General features: G+C 47.8%; 1 protein-coding gene across 1 annotated transcript; it reads right to left on the bottom strand.

Moving 5' to 3' along the window:
* Positions 1-3,458: 3,458 nt before the first annotated feature.
* On the bottom strand, positions 3,459-14,382 carry CENPV (centromere protein V). The gene is made up of 5 exons (XM_023192172.3): positions 13,750-14,382; positions 10,623-10,721; positions 9,299-9,368; positions 5,481-5,595; positions 3,459-3,866 (listed from the first exon to the last, which is right to left on the bottom strand). The coding sequence occupies exons 1-5, from the start codon at positions 14,163-14,165 to the stop codon at positions 3,742-3,744; spliced, it is 825 nt and encodes a 274-aa protein (XP_023047940.1). The 5' UTR covers positions 14,166-14,382; the 3' UTR covers positions 3,459-3,741.
* Positions 14,383-16,469: the final 2,087 nt, after the last annotated feature.

Raw genomic sequence — 16,469 nt, 5'->3', positions numbered from 1 at the left:
TGCAACCACCGCCTCCCAGGTTCAAGCAATTCTCTTGCCTCAGCCTCCTTAGTAGCTGGGATTAAAGGTGGCTGCCACCATGCCCGGCTAATTTTTGTATTTTTAGTAGAGACGGGGTTTCACCATGTTGGCCAGGCTGGTCTCAGACTCCTGACCTCAGGTGATCCACCTGCCTTGGCCTCCCAAAGTGCTGGGATTGCAGGCGTGAGCTACCGTGCCCGGCCTGATTTTTTGTATTTTTAGTAGAGACAGGGTTTTGCCATGTTCTCCCAAAGTACTGGGATTACAGGTATGAGCCACCGTGCTTGGCCCCTGTATAATTTTAAAATTTTTTTAAAAATTAAAAATACCTGGAGTTCTGACCTCGAAAATCCCATCCTTGTGGGTGTTCCTTCCAGTCTTGAGGAGTGAACCTGGCCATCAGTGATTCTGAAGAGTCAGTGACCACACAGAACCCCAGCACAGCAAACTGAGAAACTGCCATTTTTATTGTATTTTATTGTTTCCTGTAGAGATGGGGGGGTCTCACTATATTGCCCAGGCTGGTCTTGAACTCCTGGGCTCAAGCAATCCTCCTGCCTCAGCCTCCCATAGTGCTGTATTACAGGTGTGAGTCACCATGCCTGGCCTGGCTATCTATATTTCTTTCTTGTTGGTTTGTTTGTTTTTGAGACAGAATCTCACTCTGTCTTCCAGGCTGGAGTGCAATGGTGTCATCTCAGCTTACTGCAACCTCTGCCTCCTGGGCTCAAGCCATTCTCCTGCCTCAGCGTCCCGAGTAGCTGGGATTACAGGCGCACGCCACTACGCCCAGCTAATTTTTGTATTTTTAGTAGAGACGGGGTTTCACCATATTGGCCAGACTGGTCTTGAACTCCTGTCCTCAGGTGATCCGCCCGTCTTGGCGTCCCAGAGTGCTGGGATTACAGGTGTGAGCCACCACACTTGGCTTTTTTTTTTTTTACTTTTTTTTTTTTCCCTCAGAGACCTTTGTTCTGAGATCTTTATTTCTTCTCCCTGTTCTTTTTCCTTGTCTAGTCTACCTCACAAATCATTTCATGATTAATTTGCCTAAAGCAAAGAGCAAATATTTATTAAGCATTTGCCATTATTTGTACTCAGTGTTTGGTAATGGCAGGAATATTTGAGGAAAGTTAACATGATAGTAATATGGGGCAATGTGAAGTTAAGAAAAGAGGGAGATGGCAACCAATCAAAAGACTATATCAGGCCAGGCTTTATTCATCCTGTTCAGAGGTGGTCACAGCTTCCCAGTGCCTACAAAACAAAGGCCAAATTCCTAAGCCTAATATCCAAGACTGTCCAGTCTATCCTCAACACACCTTTCTGATCTCTTCATTACTTCTACCCATTAAAAGCCTCCAATTCAGCCTTTTTTTTTTTTTTTTTTTTTGAGATGAGGTCTTGCTGTGTCTCCCAGGGTGGAATGCATTACACCATCAAGCTCACTGCAGTCTCAAAACTCCTGGGCTCATGAGGTCCCCAGCTTCCTGAGTAGCTGCAACTACAGGTGTGCACCACCACATGCAGCTTCAGCCTGGCTTTCACATGTGTGCATACCTCTGTTCACAGTTACTTCTCCTGTCTCCTTAAATCTTGCTTCCTTTACTGATGCATTGATTGAGACAGAGTTTTGCTCTTGTTGCCCAGGCTGGAGTGCAATGGCCCAAACTCAGCTCACTGCAACCTCCGCCTCCTGGGTTCAAGCAATTCTGCCTCATCCTCCCAAGTAGCTGGGATTACAGGTGCCTGCCACCACGCCCAGCCAATTTTTGTATTTTTAGTAGAGACAGGGTTTCACGACATTGGCCAGGCTGGTCTTGAACTCCCAATCTCAGGCCATCCACCTGCCTTGGCCTCCCAAAGTGCAGGGATTACAGGCGTGAGATATCGCGCCCAGCCGAAATCTTGCTTCCTTTAAAAATAGGATCAAAGTTGTTGTTTCATGGGTACAGAGTTTCAGTTTTGCAAGGTGAAGAGTTCTGGAGATGGGTGGCAGGGTTAGCTGCACAACAATGTGAATGTACTTAACACTGCTGAATTGTACACTTAAAAATGGTTAAGACCAAGTGCAGTGGCTCATGCCTGTAATCACAACACTTTGGGAGGCCAAGGCAGGAGGACTGCTTGAGCCCAGGAGTTTGAAACCAGCCTGGGCAACATGGTGTGACCTTGTCTCTACAAAAAATATTAGCCGGATGTGGTGGCACACACCTGTAGTCCCAGCTACTCCAGAAGCTAAGAGTGGGGAGATCTAAGTCTCAGTCAAGGCTATAGTGAGCCATGTTCATGTACTGCACTCCAGCCTAGGTGACAGAGCAAGACAGTCTCAAAATAACTCAAGAGGGAGACTCTGTCTCTAAATAAATTAAGTTTATGGTAAATTTTATGTGTATTTTACAACTGAAAAAGAAATTAGAAGCTGATTTAACTTTTTAAAAATAGACTCAAATCATTCTCTCCTCAAGGCTTCCCTGAGTTCTCTCCTTTGAACTCTTAGAGCTCTTATTATCTTTACAGCTCACATGGATTGTAACCATTCACAATTTTTTTTTTTTTTTTGAAACAGTCATGTTCTGTCACCCAGGCTGGAGTGCAGTGGCGCAATCTTGACTCACTACAACCTCTGCCTCCTGGGTTCAAGCAATTATCCTGCCTCAGCCTCCTGAGTAGCTGGGATTACAAGCGCCCGCCACCACACCAGGCTAATCTGTATTTTTAGTAGAAATGGGGTTTCACCATGTTGGCCAGCCTGGTCTCAAATACCTGACCTCAGGTGATCCACCTGCCTTGGTCTCCCAAAGTGCTGGGATGACAGGTGTGAGCCATGGTGCCCAGCCTTTTTTGTTTTTTTTTTTTTTGAGATGGAGTCTCGCTCCATCACCCAGGCTGGAGTGCAGTGGCACAATCTCAGCTCACTGCAACCTCTGCCTCTCAGGTTCAAGTGATTCTCCTGCCTCGGCCTCACAAGTAGCTGGGTACTACAGGCACACACCACCATGCCCAGCTAATTTTTGTAATTTTAGTAGAGACGGGGTCTCAACATCTTGGCCAGGCTGGTCTCGAATTCCTGACCTCAAGTAATCCACCCGCCTCAGCCTCCCAAAGTGCTGGGATTACAGGTGTGAGCCACCATGCCCGGCCACAATCTTCCATTTTTAGTAATTGTTTATGTCTTCTTTCCAATTTGGCTACAAACTTTTTTTTTTTGAGACAGTCTCATTCTGTCACCCAGGCTGGAGTGCAGTGGCGCGAACACAGCTCACTGCAGCCTCAACCTCCTGGGCTCGATCAACCCTCCAGAGTAGCTGGAACTACAGGCTTAAGTCACAATGCCTGGTTGCAAACATCTCGATAGTGCTGAGTACATATCTGCTATTAATCGACTGGCCTCAGAAGCAAATCACAGTACAAAAGAAATGATAAACCAAAGTAACTGCTTTAATGTTAAAAATATTTATTTTTTTTCCTAAAAGATCACACAAAAGTTGGGAAGAGAAGGATGTCAACTAGACTACATCAAAATCTGGGCAGAGGGAGGACAAAGAGCTGCCTAAAGAAACTGGTAGCTGGAGCAAACTGCAGAGATCAAGATGGCCCTAGTCAACGGAACCAGCAGCCCAGGTCAGCCACATTCAGGAGCACCACCGAGGCACGGCAGGGAGAGCAGAGTTGCTGGCTCCAATCATTCCTCCTTTTCAGGGCAGGAGAGGCAGAAGCTCACTCTTTAGACATGTTCTTGATGGTCTTGTGCTCTTTCATGGCCTTCTCCCAATCACTGCCATTGAATTCCTCAGTGACCATACTCCGCACAGTGCCCTCATCCAGGCAGTGGGGGGCGATTCCTAGGAGAAAGTGGCACAGACAAAGGGGGATCCTCAGTATGGGTGAGACCAGATGGTGTACTGGCTCCTGGATAAGCTCCCACCTGCAGGCATCATCATGCTACACATTAGGGCTTCCAAAGGATATGCCACAGCTTATGGCTTCAGCAATGAGACCCACAGGCTGCCAGCTGGCTCGGAAAGCACTGGCTCTAGCCTACCGCGTCAGCCCTCTGGCTCACGTTCCTCAACTGCCAGATGGGAATCACACTCCCTGAACCAGGGATGGCCAAGGCTAGACATCATTCAATACCAAGTTGACAGTGCAACATGCAGAATGGCACAGCCCAGAGCAATCTCTGACTGGCAGCCTAAAGAATTCACAGGCCGTCCCTGTGTTTAGATAGATAACTTTCTTTCCTTTTTTTTGAGACAGAGTTTAGCTCTTGTTGCCCAGGCTGGAGTACAATGGCGTGATCTTGGCTCTTGGCAACTTCTGCCTCCCGGGTTCAAGTGATTCTCCTGCCTCATTCTCCCAAGTAGCTGGGAATACAGATGTGCGCTACCAAAGCCTGGGTAATTTTGTATTTTTAGTAGAGACAGGGTTTCTCCATGTTGGTCAGGCTGATCTCGAACTTCTGACCTCAGGTGAGCCACCACGCCTGGCCTTAGATAGATAACTTTCTAAGAATTAAATGTCTTCCTATTTGTACAAGATTTCATACTTTTCAAAACTCTTCCCTGTTCTGCGAGGTAGACAGGAATGAGTCTCCATGTGAGAGATGAGGAACAGAGCCCCTGAAGCAATGGGGGAGGGGTAAGGATGACACCATGCGCCCCCCTGGAAAAGACACTGACATAAAGCAAAAGACACTGACAGTCACAGCTGCTCTCGCAGCTCTGGAGGCTGCACTGACACAGAGAACAAGAGTCCTCAGGAACATCTTCCACCTCTGCTTTCCCCTTCAAGTCACACTACAATTGATATGATTCTCAACAACTGTCAGACCCAAGTAGGCCCTGAAGCGGGGCTTGGAGGGTCCCCTGCTTGTTTATTTTTTAAAAAGAACAGAGATAGGGTCTTGCTATGTTTCCCAGGCTGGTCTCAAACTCCTGAGCTCAAGAAATCCTCCCACCTTGGCCTCCCAAAGTGCTGGGATACAGGTGTGAGCCACCGCAGCCAGCCAGTCTTGCCTAATTTTTGAACAACCAAAAAGCTTTCAAATGGCATTATCAGTGCTCCCCAATCTTGCCTCCTTCACTCCCTTAACCCCTGTCATTATTAAACCTGCCTCCCCTGGCCCCACAAGCCCATCTCCCCACCCCTCTACTCCCTACCCTTCAACACGATCCCCAGCAACACCAGCTCTGGCAGCACCAGTGATGAGAGTCACAACCTGGATGGGCTCCGAGTCCAACTTCACCACATTCAGATATGGGATTCAGACAAGTTTCACCACAGCCCGACTCACATTCTGTCACGTAGAAAGCGCCCTGCTGAGGAACCCTGTTCCTCTAAGATACGCACGTGACAAGGTCTAGTCAGCGTCCCCCCTGTCCAACCAAGAGTTTAAGTGAGAGCACCACGGGCCTCTCTGTGTCCCCCTGAGCTTGCAGTCCATCCCCATTACTCACCGAAGCCTCCAGGGTTTGAGCGTGGAGTATAGAAGCTCTGAACGCCACATCTCTTACAGAAGGTGTGCTGGGCTTTGTGAGTATTGAATGTGTAAGTCGTTATGTGCTCAGCTCCCTGGGTGAAAACAGACAAACAGGTGTTCTTTTTTACAAAGAGCTTTGTTTGTTTGTTTGTTTATTTATTTATTTATTTATGTATGTATGTATGTTTCGAGACAGAGCCTCCCACTTATTTATTTATTTATGTATGTTTCGAGACAGAGCCTCCCACTGTCTCTCAGGCTGGAGTGCAGTGGCGTGATCTTGGTTCACTGCAACCTCTGCCTGCCCGGGTTCAAGAGATTTTCCTGCCTCAGCCTCCCAAGTAGCTGGGATTACAAGTGCGTGCCCCGAAGCCCGGCTAATTTTTTGTATTTTTAGTACAGACAGGGTTTCACCATGTTGGCCAGGTTGGTCTCGAACTCCTGACCTCATGATGCACCTGCCTCAGCCTCCCAAAGTGCTGGGATTACAGGTGTGAGCCACCGTGCCCAGCCACAAAGAGACTTTTTTTGTCACTTAAAAAATACATCTTTGGCCAGGCATGATGGCTCATGCCTGTAATCCCAACACTTTGAGAGACTGAGGCAGGCAGATTGCTTGAGCCCAGGAGTTCAAGACCAACCTGGGCAACATGGCAAAACCCTGTTTCTACAAAAACCCCCCAAAATTAGCCCGGTGCAGTGGCGCACACCTGTAGTCCCAGCTACTTGGGTGGCTGACGTAGGAGCATCAGTTGAGCCTGGGGAGGTGGAGGCTGCAGTGAGCTGAGATTGCACCATTAAAAAATATATATTGAAAAAATTTAATGGGGGGAGGTCTTTTGTAGGGCTCTTTGTATTAAGAGGCCATTTCCTATCTCCTGTAAGAGACTGGGACCTTCTTGAGGACAGAGACCCATCTACATTATACAGAGTCATGTCAGTCTGGAGCGTGACAGCTCACAGCTTCCCTTAGGTCAGCTGCACACAGAATTCAGCCTTGAGCCTTCCCTCATACATCACATCAGGGAGGGAGAGAGCTTGCTTCCCAGGGCCTATGTGGAGAAACAGTTCACCCAAGGGACTGGCTCTCCATGTCCCCAAACAGAACAGCTCAAGGTCTTAAGAAAACTGATGGCTGTGCTTAATTTATCCACAAAGGACAAACCGGGGAAAAAATATTTGCCAGACATCATAGATAGGCTAATTTCCTTAATGGATAATACAAATGGGAGACTGGACAAAGGACGTGAATGGCCAGTTCAGATAGAAAGAAAAATAAATCACTCTTTAGCCTATGAAATGCTCACCCAAATGAACTTCAATGAGATGTATTTCACTGTCAGGTGGGCAAAATCAAAGCTGTTAACATGGTATTCACAAGTATGTAGAGAAGTATGTGCTCACATACATCAGTCACAGGAATAGGAATTGGTACAATTCAGCAACATCTACCAAAATTTTAAAGTGTACATACGCTTTAGCACATAATTCCATTTCTTGAAATTTATCTTACAAATATATTCCAAATGTCTCAATGACATAGGTATATAGATACTACAGCACCGTTTATAAAGGCTAAAGATTGGAAAAATTGAAAATGTCCATCAACAGAGGACCGGTTAGGCATTATGGACACTCATAAAATGGAATATTCTTCGACTTTTGAGAAGAATGAGACAGCGCTACAAATACTAACATGGAACAATTGCCAAGGTTACAAAGTTAAGCAAGGTATAGGCCAGGCACAGTGGCTCATGCCTGTAATCCCAGCACTTTGGGAGGCCAAAGTGGGCAGATCACTTGAGGTCAGGAGTTCAAGACCAGCCTGGCCAACATGGCGAAACCTCGACTCTACTAAAAATATAAAAATTAGCCAGATGTGGTGGCGGGCACCTGTAGTCCCAGCTACTCAGGAGGCTGAGGCAGAAGAATCACTTGAGCCTGGGAGGCGGAGGTTACAGTGAGCCGAGGTCACACCACTGCACTCCAGCCTAGGCGACAGAGTGAGACTGTCTCAAAAAAAAAGTTAAGCAAGGTATAAAACAACGTATGTGGTATACTACCATTCCTTTTTTCTTTTTTTTAAAGGCCATATACTGGTATGTGTGTTGTTTTTTGTTTTCGTTTTGTTTTGTTTTTTTTTGAGACAAGGTCTCACTATTACCCAGGCTGGAGTGCAATGGTATGATCACAGCTTACTGCAGCCTTAACCTCCCAGGTTCAAGTGATTCTCCCACCTCAGCCTCCCGAGTAGCTGGGACTATAGGCATGCAACACCACGCCTAGCTAATTTTTTTATTTTCTGTAGACATGGGGGTCTCACTGTGTTGCCCAGGCTGGTGTTGAACTCCTGGGCTCAACTGATCTGCCCGCCTTGGCCTTCCAAAGTGCTAGGACTACAGGCATGAGCCACCCTGCCTGGCCTGTATGTGCTTTTATATGCGTGTGTATCTTTGACGAGGGATCCAAGAAACAATGGCCTACCTTTAGGGAGAGAAATCAGACAGCTGAAGGGGAGGGGGTAGAGGTTTCTTATCATTGTTAACCCTCTTTACGCTTCCCCGGCCACTAACATACCATCCAGAATTGTGCTTCCTATAGAAATAGCTCCCTGAGGAGCCTTGCTCACTCCGTAGCCACTGCAGCGCAGAAAAGCAGCAAAGGACTGCCAAGGGGTCCCAAGTCATCCGGCATTATCTGGATGGAATTAAAGCGCGCTCTCTCTCTCTTTCTTTTTGTTTTCACTGCTCCTTGTGGAGCAGGGTATAGAAGTGTGCCCGGAATAGCCAGATAACTGATTTCTAAGAGAATTGATCCTAAAGAAAACATTTCTAAACTGTCAAAAATTTATACCAAGGAGGTTCACCAGTGTTGTTGATAATCAGAAAAAAACTGGACTCAACCTAGAAGTGCAATGATGCAGAGACAGTGATGGGATAAGCAGACTAGGAAATCGGCTGTGGGGAAGACGGAGACTGGGGCATGGGGACAGTAGGGAAAGACTTCTCCCTGTGTATATATACATTTTCTTCTACCTTTCAAATTTTGTACCAAGTACAAAAATTTCCCCAAAATAATAAAATTAAAGTTAAAAATATGTATATAAGCTTTTCATTGGGAAATGAGATAATAGGTTTAGATGTATTCTCAGATGTATTTTCTCAGAGTAGAAAATAATATACAAGGACAGACACCAAAATATTAACAATGGTTACCTTTAGTTGATAGGATTTAGGTGATTTTATTGTTTTTTGATTCTCTGAATTTGAAAATGTTTCCACAACACCAAATAGGCCTCCAAAAATAAAGGTAAAAAATAACACACCTTTTTATTTTTTATTTTCATTTTTTTTGAGATGGAGTTTCGCTCTTGTTAACCAGGCTGGAGTGCAATGGTGTGATCTCGGCTCACTGCAACCTCCACCTCCCAGGTTCAAGTGATTCTCCTGTTGTGGCCTCCTAAGTAGCTGGGATTACAGGCATGCGCCACCATGCTCAGCTAATTTTTGTATTTTTAGTAAAGATAGGGTTTCACCATGTTGGCCAGACTCATTCTCAACTCCTGACTTCAGGTGATCCACCCATCTTGGCCTCCCAAAGTGCTGGGATTACAGGCGTGAGCCACTGCGCCCAGCCCACCTTTTAAATGTCAACCTGAAACCAAACCTCATGAGAGGCCCTGCTATGCTCCAGGCCCCTCCCATGCTACAGAGGGCATGCTGAGGGTTCGCTGGGGAGTGTTGTAAATCTCACCAATGGGTTCTGCACTCCTTGACCCTGCTCTTAAGCACTGACCTTCAGGAGCTTGAAGCGAGAAGCTGGAACAATGAAGTGTCTATTCTGCTTCTTCTTGCAAATGCTGCAGCTACAGAAAGAGAGCAAATTCCAGATTGTGAGCAGCCACCTGCATCCTCTGTGCCTGAGCAGCCCAGCCTGATACGTTTTCAGAGCCGCCGACCCCACAGATAAGGCTCTTTTCAGTACCATCCAGGGCCAAGGAGCTGGGGCAAAGGCCTGAATATCCAGGGCCTCTGGTTTGCAGATACAGCAGAGCCCAGGGGGTTCCCAAGTCAGCAGTCGAGGCTCTGCAATGCTCAGAACACAGGACCAACAGACACGTCTGTGCTGCCCACCCCCCAGTTCTTTATAGTGAAGAGAAGCGCTGGACTTCAGAGACACTTAGAAAACAAATTTCAGACACTTCTACAACCTGATGTCTCTGAGACATCCACATCAAAAATGGACAAGGATGTTTAGGTTGCCCTCTTTCTTCATCAGCACGTCACAAAAAGTCCAGCTCCAGGTAAAACACGTCCCCAGAATTACCATCTCTGGAATTAAACTGAAGTCCCCTCTTTTCAGGCCACCTTTGAAAAAGTTCTAATTTAGTATAGAATCCTCTCACAAGTTATTCCACAGTGCTTCTTTTCCAATCTGGACTCTATTGTTAGTAGCCTGGTCAGTTCTCCATTTGAGTAATTCCATCGTATGTGCTTATTATTCATATATAATTCCGGTACCTAGGGGCAAAAAGGACTGGATGCTGTTAAATAATTAGCTGCATGCCAACTTTGGGTCCCAAAGCCAGAGCCTGTCGTCCCTGCTCCATCATAATGCCGGGGAAGGTGGTACAAATCAGGCCCTCCACAGCCAGCAGCACCATCTGCCTCAACCAAAGAGCAGAGCGAGAGTGTAGGGCCTGGGGAGCCTCCAGGTGTACACACCCTTCACTAAAGCACCCTCCAATTCTCCCCAACTCCAGACTCCTACGAAGATTCTGCCCAAGGCTTTCCACTCAGTACCCAGCCAGGCACACCTGCAGCTAACCGCCCCCGGCTCCTCAGCAGTGTCAATCTGAGGGTGACGCTGCCACAAGTCACAAGCCCTGAGGACCCTGCTCTGTGTCACCTGGGCCATGCTGTTGAAGCTCTGTGGTGAGCCACACAAAAGGAGAAAGAATAGAACAATGAACCTTTCTGTCTCCATCACCTGACTTCAGTAGTTACCAGCCCATGGCCAATGTTTCCTCTGTACCCCAACTCCCCAGATTATTTTGAAATACTGCATTTTAACTCTGAAATTCTTTTAAGTCAATTTAAAGGGGGAAAAAAATACTCACTTGCAGTCAAATATATGCAAGTCTGCTGAGGCCCAAACTTCAAAACGAACTGCTCCACAGTGGCAGCCTCCTGTGTGCTTCACCAGGCCCTGGTATTCACTAAATGAAACAAAAATCAGAAAGATAAGAATTTCTGAATAGCTACCTCCTGCTCTCTTTCTTTTTGTTGTTGAATGAAAGATGTTTCTACATGACAACCAAATGCACTTCTGCTTTTAAGGAGATACTGTCAATTTTCTAAGTCAAGAATGGTTTCAGCACCTTCTTTATCCATGAGCTCTCTCTTCTCCAATTTCTTAAATTGTATTAAGTTGCAAAATAGAACATTCCAAACATTTCGAAAATGTAAGGGATCCTAACCCACTACCAAACGTTTTCATTTATATGTCAAATATAAATTTTTTTTTTTTTTTTTTTTTTTTTGTTGGGGTCTCACTCTATTGCCTTGGCTGGGGGGCAGTGGTGCAATCTTGGCTCACTGCAACCTCTGCCGCCTGGGTTCAAGCAATTCTCCTGCCTCCGCCTCCCAAGTAGCTGGGATTACAAACGCCTGCCACCACACCCCGCTAATTTTTGTATTTTTAGTAAAGACAGGGTTTCACCATCTTGGCCAAGCTGGTCTTGAACTCCTGACCTCGTGATCCACCCACCTTGGACTCCCAAAGTGCTGGAATTATAGGCATGAGCCACCGCTCCCGGTCTCAAATACTAAAAATTTTTATGAGCTGGGCACGAAGGAGAGAACAGTAAACAAGACACAGCAGACACGATTGCTGCCCTTACCGACATTAACAAATTACTCACATAATAATTAATTATGATTGTGATAAAGGAGGTACAGGCTGCTATGAAAATTAAGACTGGGTACTCAATCAAGTCCAGAGGTTCAGAAGAGCCTTTTGAGAAAGTTAATAAAGGCTCTTATATTTTTACTCTATTTCTTTCCACTATTCTTCATACACATGCGTTTTATATAGTTGTAATACACATTACATACATATATATATTTTTGTTGTTGTTGTTGAGACAGAGTTTCATTCTTGTTGTCCAGGCTGGAGTGCAGTGGCACAATCTCAGCTCACTGCAACCTCTGCCTCCAGTGTTCAAACAATTCTCCTGCCTCAGCCTCCCGAGTAGCTGGGATTACAGGCATGCTCCACCACACCTGGCTAATTTTGTATTTTTAGTAGAGAGGGTGTTTCTCCATTTGGTCAGGCTAGTCTCAAACTCCCCACCTCAGGTGATCCATCCACCTTGGCCTCCCAAAGTGCTGGGATTACAGGCGTGAGCCACCTCACCTGGCCTATATACCATTTTAATCCTTTTAAAGCTTATATATAAGCCAAACTCAGAAATGAACATTAAGATCTGATAAATGTCATAAAATCGCTTTCCAAAAGGACTGAACACTCTTACCCGATATATAAATGAGAAAACATTTCACGGTACTGTCTCCGGCAATAATCACAGGAAAAATAGCTCACTGCAGTTTTAATTTGCATGATTAAGACTGATCATTTTTTCATGTTTCTTTACAAGTTTATGTATTTTAATTTTGGGGGCATACATCATGCTTATTGTAAAAAATCCAAACTTTACAGTATCTGAGAGTGCTCAAAGTGAAAGCCTCCTGTAATCTTTACACCCAGAGGGATCTACAGGTAATTATTTGCTATATATTCTCCCAAACTTTTTTCTATACAATATTGTAACGAAAATGGTACAGTTATACACACTTTTTGAATATAATTTAGTGGACTTTATAAGTACAAAGTCATGGCAATCTAGTGGGAGAAAAACATTTCTTTTATGTCACTATTTTAAATCTTTTTCTTGACCATTTATCAGTTTGTCTTAAAGTAAAAATTTACCTCAAATTTGAGTTTTACATTCCTTTTTTTTCTTTTTCGGTATGCCTTGAAGACACCATGAGTTTTACATTCCTAAGGACCTTCATATTCCTTCTGCCCAGAGGCAGCCGCCACCCCATAGGTGCTCAAAAAATGTCTGATGGATGAACGTTTTTTAAAAATTCAATGTGCAGTCCAAGAAGAAAAACCAAAAAGTGAAGCACAGAGAAAACCAAATATGTATGGAGCACACAGAAAATCAAATATATATCTTCTGTCGGGGACGACCCATCCTAACTAAGAGAATTTCTTCTGCAAGAAGCTCAAAGGAACATGTTCAAGAAAAGCAGTAATTCTCAGGTTATGCAACTGCTAGGTTATTCCTGTCGGTTTTTCCCCCTAGTGTTTTGATCGTTCTTTTTAATTCGTAAATTTGACACTGAAATACATTATCAGGCCGTTAAAATATCCTTCGTAGCACAACTTTTCCCTGAGGCAGGAATCCAGATCACATTTGGAGAAAAGAAGGCAGCCCTTTAACAGCCCAGTTAACAGCTCTTTTCTAACTCGCGGACACTCGGGATGCTCCTTGGCCCATCTAAAAGACTGCGGAGCAGCCAGGACGACGAGCGGCCGGGAGCATTAGCTGGCGGAGCACATAAAAGCCTCCTTGCGCAGGCATCCCCGCCGCCGCCGCCGGAGCATCTCTTTGCGCGCGCTTCTCTCCGGGATCAATAACCCCCGCCCCCTGCTCCCTCCCTGGCAGTGCCTGGAACAATGACGGGATTTCGCTTCCCAGTTAGTTCAAAACTACTCATGCTTCCTTCAGCGCTTCTACCTTTCCCATCCACCCACCCTCAAAAACACGTGTGCAAACATAAAAAAACGGGATTCGGATAAGAGAAAGCCGTGGGATTTATCTTCTTTTCATTAGGAAAGGCCCCCACACCCTTTGCGCGCCAGCGAGACAATGTCCCCGAGCACGATGCTTGTGGCCGGGAAAGACCCTTTGTGTCCCAAGACTGCCGCGCGCGCCCTCAAGCTCCGGACGAAGCCCCCTTTCAATTCCCGGGCCACACAGCCCTAGAAGCACCGCCCCGCCGCCCTTAGAATTAGCTAACAACCCGGGTACTAACGGCGGAGCCGCGTCGGCTCCGTAACGTGGAAGGATCAGAGCTGAAAGGCGCCCAAGGCCTGCGCGCGGGCGGCCAGCCCGACTCCTGCCGAGGGGGTCCGCGTGGCAGCGGCTCCCGCGCGTCCCGGCCCGCCGCACTCACAAGGTGTCCAGCAGGAGCTTGGCAGCGCCCTCGGAGGTGAGCTTCTGCCGCTTCTGGAACGTCTCCCAGCGCTCCCGCTGCTCGCCCAGGTCCAGGTTGGACGCCGAGGGCGTCGGGGTCGCGGGAGTCGGCGGCGGCGGTGGCGGGAGCAACGCCAGCTCAGGCGGCGGCGGCGGCTCCCCCGGGCCCTCCTCCTGGGCCCGCGGTGACGAGCGCCTCAGCCGCGGCTTCTCCGACGGCGGCTTCGCCGCCGCCTGGCTCTTGCTCTCGGCCTGGCTCGCGGAGCGCCGTGTGCGGATGGCGCTGGGGGCCGAGGCAGCGGCCGCGGGGGCCCCGGAGGCCGTGGAGGCCCCAGAAGCCCCGGACCGCTTCTGCCCGCGCAGCTTGGCGGCCGCAGAGCTCCTCGATCGCCGCATGGCTCCCGCAGCCTGGCGCGCAGGCCTCGCAGCGCCGCGCGCCCCCGCTGGCCCGCGCGCGCCCCCGCCGCCCGCCAGTCTTTAGGCCCAGGGGGCGCTGCGCCTGGCTCCCCCCTCCGCCCGCCGCGTCCCGCAGCCAGGCGCCTGCCCGCAGGAGGGAGACCCGGCCCGCCCGGCCGCTGGGACGCACCTGCCTGTTCAGTCCCGCAGGCCCAGAGGGGCTGCGCCCGGCCTACGCTAGCGATACCCAGAATCCACTCGCACCTGCGAAGGCGCCCCTGCCTTGTGTGAATCCAGCGGGCTCTTCGTACCTTCCTGACCTGGAGGGGCCTGGGTCGGGCCTGAATTCGCAGGCTTATCCGAGCGGGCAGCCTGGGGTAACTTCGTCTCCAAAAACGAGTTAATTTGTGTAAACGGCCTGCCACCTGCTACCTCCTGGGTAACAGCGGCCAAAACCATAGTTCTTCACCTTCGTCTTTTCTGTCACATTATAGAACAGTGTCATGAGGAACAAGTAGTCAACAGATTTGGGGTTTTATTTTAATTAAATGAATGACCCGCGCATCGAATTTCATTAGTATGATTTTGATGAACGCAGCACCAAAGTTTAAAGACAAAAGGCACAAGAATCTTTGATGGAACCCAGATAGTCCCCAAACCTATTAGTTGCTCTATTTTAATCATATCTGCAAAGAACTCGCGTTTTCTTTGACTCATTTTTATTTTTCTACGTCTTTAATTTCTTCTTCTTTCTTCTTCTTCTTCTTCTTTTTTTTTTTTTTTTCGGACGGAGTTTCGCTCTTGTTGCCCAGGCTGGAGTGCGAGGCTCACCGCAACCTCCGCCTCCCAGGTTCAAGCGATTCTCCTGCCTCAGCCTCCGGAGTAGCTGGCATTACAGGCATTCGCCACCACACCCGGCTAATTTTGTATTTTTAGCAGAGACGGGGTTTCACCATGTTGGTCAGGCTGGTTCCGAACTCCCGACCTCAGGTGATTCATCCTCCTCGGCCTCCCAAAGTGCTGGGATTACAGGCGTGAGCCACAGTGCACGGCCAATTTTTGTATTTTTAGTAGAGACGGGTTCACCATGTTAGCCAGGCTGGTCTTGATCTCCTGACCTCAGGTGATCTGCCCGCCTCGGCCACCCAAACTGCTGGGATTACTAAGTAACCGCGCCCAGCCTTTCTTTCTTTTCTTTTTTTTTTTTTTTTTTTTTGGAGTCTCGCTCTGTCGCCAGAGTGGAGTGTAGTGGCACGATCTCGGCTCACTGCAACCTCCGCCTCCCGGTTCCAGCGATTCTCCTGACTCAGCCTATCTTTCTTCTTTATTCTGATTTTCTTCGTGGTATTGTTAAATAGTTTACTGAATTAAAGGCGTAGTTTAACTGTCTTCCCCCCGCCCCCCATACAGGATCTAACATACTGGAGTGCAGTGGCGATCTTGGCTCAGTGTAGCCAAGAACTCCTGGCCTCAAGCGATTCTCCCGCCTGGGCCTCTGGAGCAGCTGGGACAACAGGCTGCGGGCGCCACCATGCCCTGCTAATTGTTGCTATTGTTTTGTAGATACCGAGTTTCCCTATGTTGCCCAGGCTGGTCTCTATCTAACTCCTGGCCTCAAGCGATCCTCCCGCCTAGTCCTTCCCAAGTGTTGGGATTACAGGCATGAGCCACCGAGCCCCACCTTGCCATTTTGTTGTCGTTGTTGTTGGAATTATGGTTTACACACAGCAACGTGCAAATATCTTAAATGTACAGCTTATGTGACCACCACCACTTCAGATACAGAACATTTTCAACACACCAAAGTTTCTCTCAGGCAAAAGAAAACAGAGGCGATCGCTGTTCTTTTACCACCATAGGTTGGTTTTGCTTATTCTTGAACATCATTTTAAAACGGCATGTAGGCCGGAGGCACTGACTCATGCCTAATCCCAGCACTATTGGGAGGCCTAGGCGCGCAAATCGCTTGAGCCCAGGAGTTTTTTAAGACCAACCTTGGCCAACATGGTGAAACCCGTCTCTACAAACAAACAAACACAAAATAGTCGGGGACGGTGCGGTGGCTCACTCCCGTAATTCCAGCACTTTGGGAGGCCGAGGCAGGTGGATCACTTGAGGTCAGGCGTTCGAGACCAGCCTAGCCAACATAGTGAAAACCTGTCTCTACTGAAAAAAATATAATTAGCCAGGCCGGTAGTCCCAGCTATTCTGGAGGCTGAGGCATGAGAATTGCTCCAACCCAGGAGGCGGAGGTTGCACCGAGCTGAGACCGCGCCATTGTACTCTAGCCTGGGCAACAAGAAC

The sequence above is a fragment of the Piliocolobus tephrosceles genome, chromosome 16 (genome assembly GCF_002776525.5).
Source record: "Piliocolobus tephrosceles isolate RC106 chromosome 16, ASM277652v3, whole genome shotgun sequence".
NCBI lineage: Eukaryota > Metazoa > Chordata > Mammalia > Primates > Cercopithecidae > Piliocolobus > Piliocolobus tephrosceles.
Note: the sequence above shows the minus strand (reverse complement) of the source record. Positions and strands in the feature narration are given on the sequence as shown.

Excerpts from the sequence above, each read along its gene's own strand:
- CENPV (XM_023192172.3), bottom strand. The coding sequence starts at position 14,165 with ATGCGGCGATCGAGGAGCTCTGCGGCCGCCAAGCTGCGCGGGCAGAAG. Across the intron at positions 10,722-13,749 it reads AAGCTCCTGCTGGACACCTT|TGAATACCAGGGCCTGGTGA; the intron begins GTGAGTGCGGCG and ends TGTTTCATTTAG. Across the intron at positions 5,596-9,298 it reads CTCGCTTCAAGCTCCTGAAG|GGAGCTGAGCACATAACGAC; the intron begins GTCAGTGCTTAA and ends GTTTTCACCCAG.